We start from the raw sequence: 3,624 nt of genomic DNA, 5'->3' as shown, positions 1-3,624 counted from the left end.
TCTCAAGACTCAATGTTTTGTGGAATTCTGAGATTTCCAAACAGGCAGTTTTTTTTTCCATGAGCATGTTATTGTGATCTCACCTAATTTGGAAGTATACTGAAGATTTACGAATGGAAGCAAACATTCACAAATCAAGCAAGCAAAGGTTCCTTTAATGATAAAATTCAGTAAAATTACAACATTTTGGAAAAAACAAATGTTCTGCCAAAAAAGGGAAGAGGATAAATGAAATATGCATAGTTCTGTTTTTAATGTGGAAATTCAGATATCGAAACTAAATCTGTAGAGAAAGAGCTTCAGTGCTTTGTCAAATACTGGAAAGCAAAATATTTGCTGCAAAAATGGAAAACCTAAATTTCAAAAGCATGTTTTAGAGTATTTTTTTTCAAAAGCATGTTGAGAGCTTGATTTGCAACCTGTTTTAATTTGTGGAATCTAGAATTCCTTTTTGGAGATCACACGACACGATGCACCAAGCAAGCTGAATAACGAGTCAGCTAGCTTTGACTCTGTAAAACTTATTAAGATAGCAAACTAGTTTGACTTAACAAATTTAAAAAAAGCAAAAAGCAAACTTGGCTTGACTCTTGTAACTCACGAATTGGCTCGTTTAACCGATTAAATTCGTTTCAAAATAAATAAGCATATATGTTCTATAAAGCTGGCTTGGTATCTTTATGGCGCGGTGGTCAGGCATATAGGTAGGTTGTGTTTTGGGCTAGGTCATGTAGATAGATGGGCCAAGGTGGAGTTTTTTTCCCCGGAAAGGATGGCATCCCCTGGGAGATGAAGGTGATAAAGAAAACAACTCAAGTGCGGAGTACATTGATCGTTAGTTAGATGCTTGGACGAATTTAAGTTAGTGATGACTATTTGGCGATGTGAAATTTGTTGAGTGTGTTCGAATATTCGACTGTCTGTCTAACTTCGTCGAGACCCGGAGATCACAAATTTATATACGAATACGAAAGAACAGAGAGATCAAATTGGTACTAGTATTTTATAGCTTCGTTTCCGAATGCTCACCTTACCCATCTCTCTCTATCAAGGGTTGTAAGTACATCCTAACTTCCTGACGTGTATCTCTGCAGAAGCTTCCGATCTCATTATCACTCGTACCGGTACTCCGGTTTGCATGCATCAAAATTTCCTACAGTTTATTTCCTTTCCACGGCTCCCTCCCTCGGTGATGGTCTGCAGCGTCGTAACGTCGAACTCGTCTGTCATTTAACCTGCAAGCCACGCACGTTCTTGCTTCCTGCTGTACCAATTTGACATCTATTTTATCTTCTTGTTAAGAGTCAGCATCTACTTGCCCGGGAATGCTCTTGAATTTTATATCGTGGAATGATAAGGATAGATATCAATTTGCAAGCTTTCTGGGAGAGGTGACATGTCAAGAATGGCTCCTTTTAAAAAAAAAGACATTTTTATGAATCTTCTTCTTCAAAATAAATTGGCCTTTTAAGTATTTTGTGACTCTAGTCTTAAAAATGCAAATGCGCAATTTAGCCAAAACAAGAAAAATCTCAGTGATGTGAAAATAGAAAATATGTCTGTCTATCAATTTGCATGGTTATTATGGATTGCCATGTAAATAGATAGGAAAATAGAAAATATGGTTGGCTGGCTAGATATCGACCGATAGAGTGTGAAAAAAGAAGTCCTCTCCCCAGTGGTAGGCCCCAAACGCCACTCTCACCCTTGTCCCCTAGCAGGAAGGATAAGCCCACACACAAGCCCTTCGCCGTCCTTCCTCTGCCTTCTAGCTTCTCCCCCCGACCCATGGCGCAAGGAGGCTCCATGATGCCGATGTGCCGTGCGCCCATGTGTGCGTGTGCCACTGCCACCCATATATAGCTTTCTCTCACTCGCACCTTCTTCCCCTGCAAAATTCTCTCTTGAGTGCTTGCAAAGCAACAACCGTCTGTAGTTGTCCCGTAGTAGCCCCCACGCCTTGCCGTTTATTTAGGGGAACTCCTGGATCTTGTTTGTGGTTTGCTTTTGGTTGCCATGGAGAAGCAGGGAGGTGTTGTTTCGTCCATGGATGCAAGCGTCCAGGACGTGTGGGACTGGGAGGTGCTCCCTGACGAACATAGGAGCTTCTACGTGGAGACCAAGCCGGCTGCTGCTGCGTCCCATGGCCACGGCGCCGACGACGAGCTTCTTCTCGGCGGTAAGGATCCATCGATTGATTGGCCAACTCGCGCGCACACGCCATCAATTTCTGATTACGACCCACTACAATCAATTCCTGTGACTGATTGCGTGTGTTTATACAGTTCAAGTTCCAGATCAGGAAACAGAGGAACCGATCCTGGATCCTGGAGCCGACGCCGGTCATGTCGGCGACGAGTGCAAGGACATCGGCGTCGACGTGGCGGCGGTCGAGACCAGATCAGCAGCCCAGGAGCAGGAAGAAGCCAATATGGTGCCGGCTTTGACGGACAGTGGAGCTGTTACAGAGCCGCTGGCCTCTGACGCTAAGGAGGGCGTCGACGATGCAGAGGAGGAAGAGATGAAGAAGAAGGGCAGGGCGCGGCCGGACTGCGTGGTGTTCAGCGTGGGGAAGCTGCGGGTGAACGGGATCGGCGCGCTGTGCTCCTTCGGGGTCGCGGCGGCCACCGTCGGCGTCTTCCTCGCCGGCGGCCGGCTGCAGCACCAGCAGAAGATCCAGCAGCAGCAACAGAAGATCCAGCTGCAGTTCCTGGGCGACGATAAGGTCCGCTGACTCATTCACTCGTCCATCCAACTAATCCCAAATTGTTTTAGTTCAACGAAACAGCGACAAGTATTTTGGAACGTAGGGAGTAATCTTCTTTGTTGGTATTTTAATCTTTGTTCGTTTTTTTCATGGGAAACTAATCTTCTTTGTTGGTTTGTTGATCTGATCTGCAGAGGATACAACAGGTTGTGCAGCAGACATCAAGGCTGAACCAGGCCGTGTCATCCATGATGGGGGCAGGCGCTTCCACCAGGGCCAAGATCTCCTTCGGTGGCTTCTACGACGGCTTCTGATGAAGCAGGCTTTAATTTGGAACGCAGGGAAAAAAAATCAAGCAGTACAAATAGTAGTTCCTAGTTGTTGTTGGTGCGATCAGCAGATGCTACGCCCTATAGGGATCATCATGTAAATAATTGGGGTGTTAGACAGTGGGCGGTATGTGTATAAGGATGAGGATGGGTTAATAGATTTGTTATTAAGTTGATTGATAAGGGAGGGAATAATGACTGTTTGACTTGTGCCGGAATAGGTTATGCTTGATGGAGAAGCTAATTACTATACATGGTTTGTTTATGCTCTGTTCTAGAATCGAGATAGTCAATCAGAAGGGGTGGATGAGTGCGCGAAAGCAAATTATAACTTTTTCCGAAATTTCAAATCCTAAATCACTTTTCCGTCCGTGATAGTTAAACAGCCGTAACTTTTGATTGGATGTATCAAAAAATATGTAAGAGTATGCAAAAAAAAAGTATTGAAATTATCTAACCAACGCAACAAGAATCAGCTCAATCGGATATACTAATCAAAAGATATGATCAAAACAGTAACAGCTGATAGAAAGTTACGAGAATTAATTTATAATCGATTTCGAGGAATAACAAGAAAGATGAAATAAT

At 43.8% G+C, this 3,624-nt stretch overlaps 1 protein-coding gene across 1 annotated transcript; it reads left to right on the top strand.

The window, feature by feature from the left end:
• The first annotated feature begins 1,758 nt into the window (after positions 1-1,758).
• Positions 1,759-3,306, top strand: LOC100838721. The gene is made up of 3 exons (XM_003557365.4): positions 1,759-2,179; positions 2,286-2,725; positions 2,902-3,306. The coding sequence occupies exons 1-3, from the start codon at positions 2,017-2,019 to the stop codon at positions 3,019-3,021; spliced, it is 723 nt and encodes a 240-aa protein (XP_003557413.1). The 5' UTR covers positions 1,759-2,016; the 3' UTR covers positions 3,022-3,306.
• Positions 3,307-3,624: the final 318 nt, after the last annotated feature.

The sequence above is a fragment of the Brachypodium distachyon genome, chromosome 1 (assembly GCF_000005505.3).
Source record: "Brachypodium distachyon strain Bd21 chromosome 1, Brachypodium_distachyon_v3.0, whole genome shotgun sequence".
Taxonomy (NCBI): Eukaryota; Viridiplantae; Streptophyta; class Magnoliopsida; order Poales; family Poaceae; genus Brachypodium; species Brachypodium distachyon.
This window is presented reverse-complemented; position numbering and strand designations above follow the sequence as displayed.

Bases quoted from the DNA above. Each gene is read 5' to 3' on its own strand.
- LOC100838721 (XM_003557365.4), top strand. From the start codon at position 2,017: ATGGAGAAGCAGGGAGGTGTTGTTTCGTCCATGGATGCAAGCGTCCAG. The intron at 2,180-2,285 runs GTAAGGATCCAT...GTGTTTATACAG, and splicing joins CGACGAGCTTCTTCTCGGCG to TTCAAGTTCCAGATCAGGAA. The intron at 2,726-2,901 runs GTCCGCTGACTC...TCTGATCTGCAG, and splicing joins AGTTCCTGGGCGACGATAAG to AGGATACAACAGGTTGTGCA.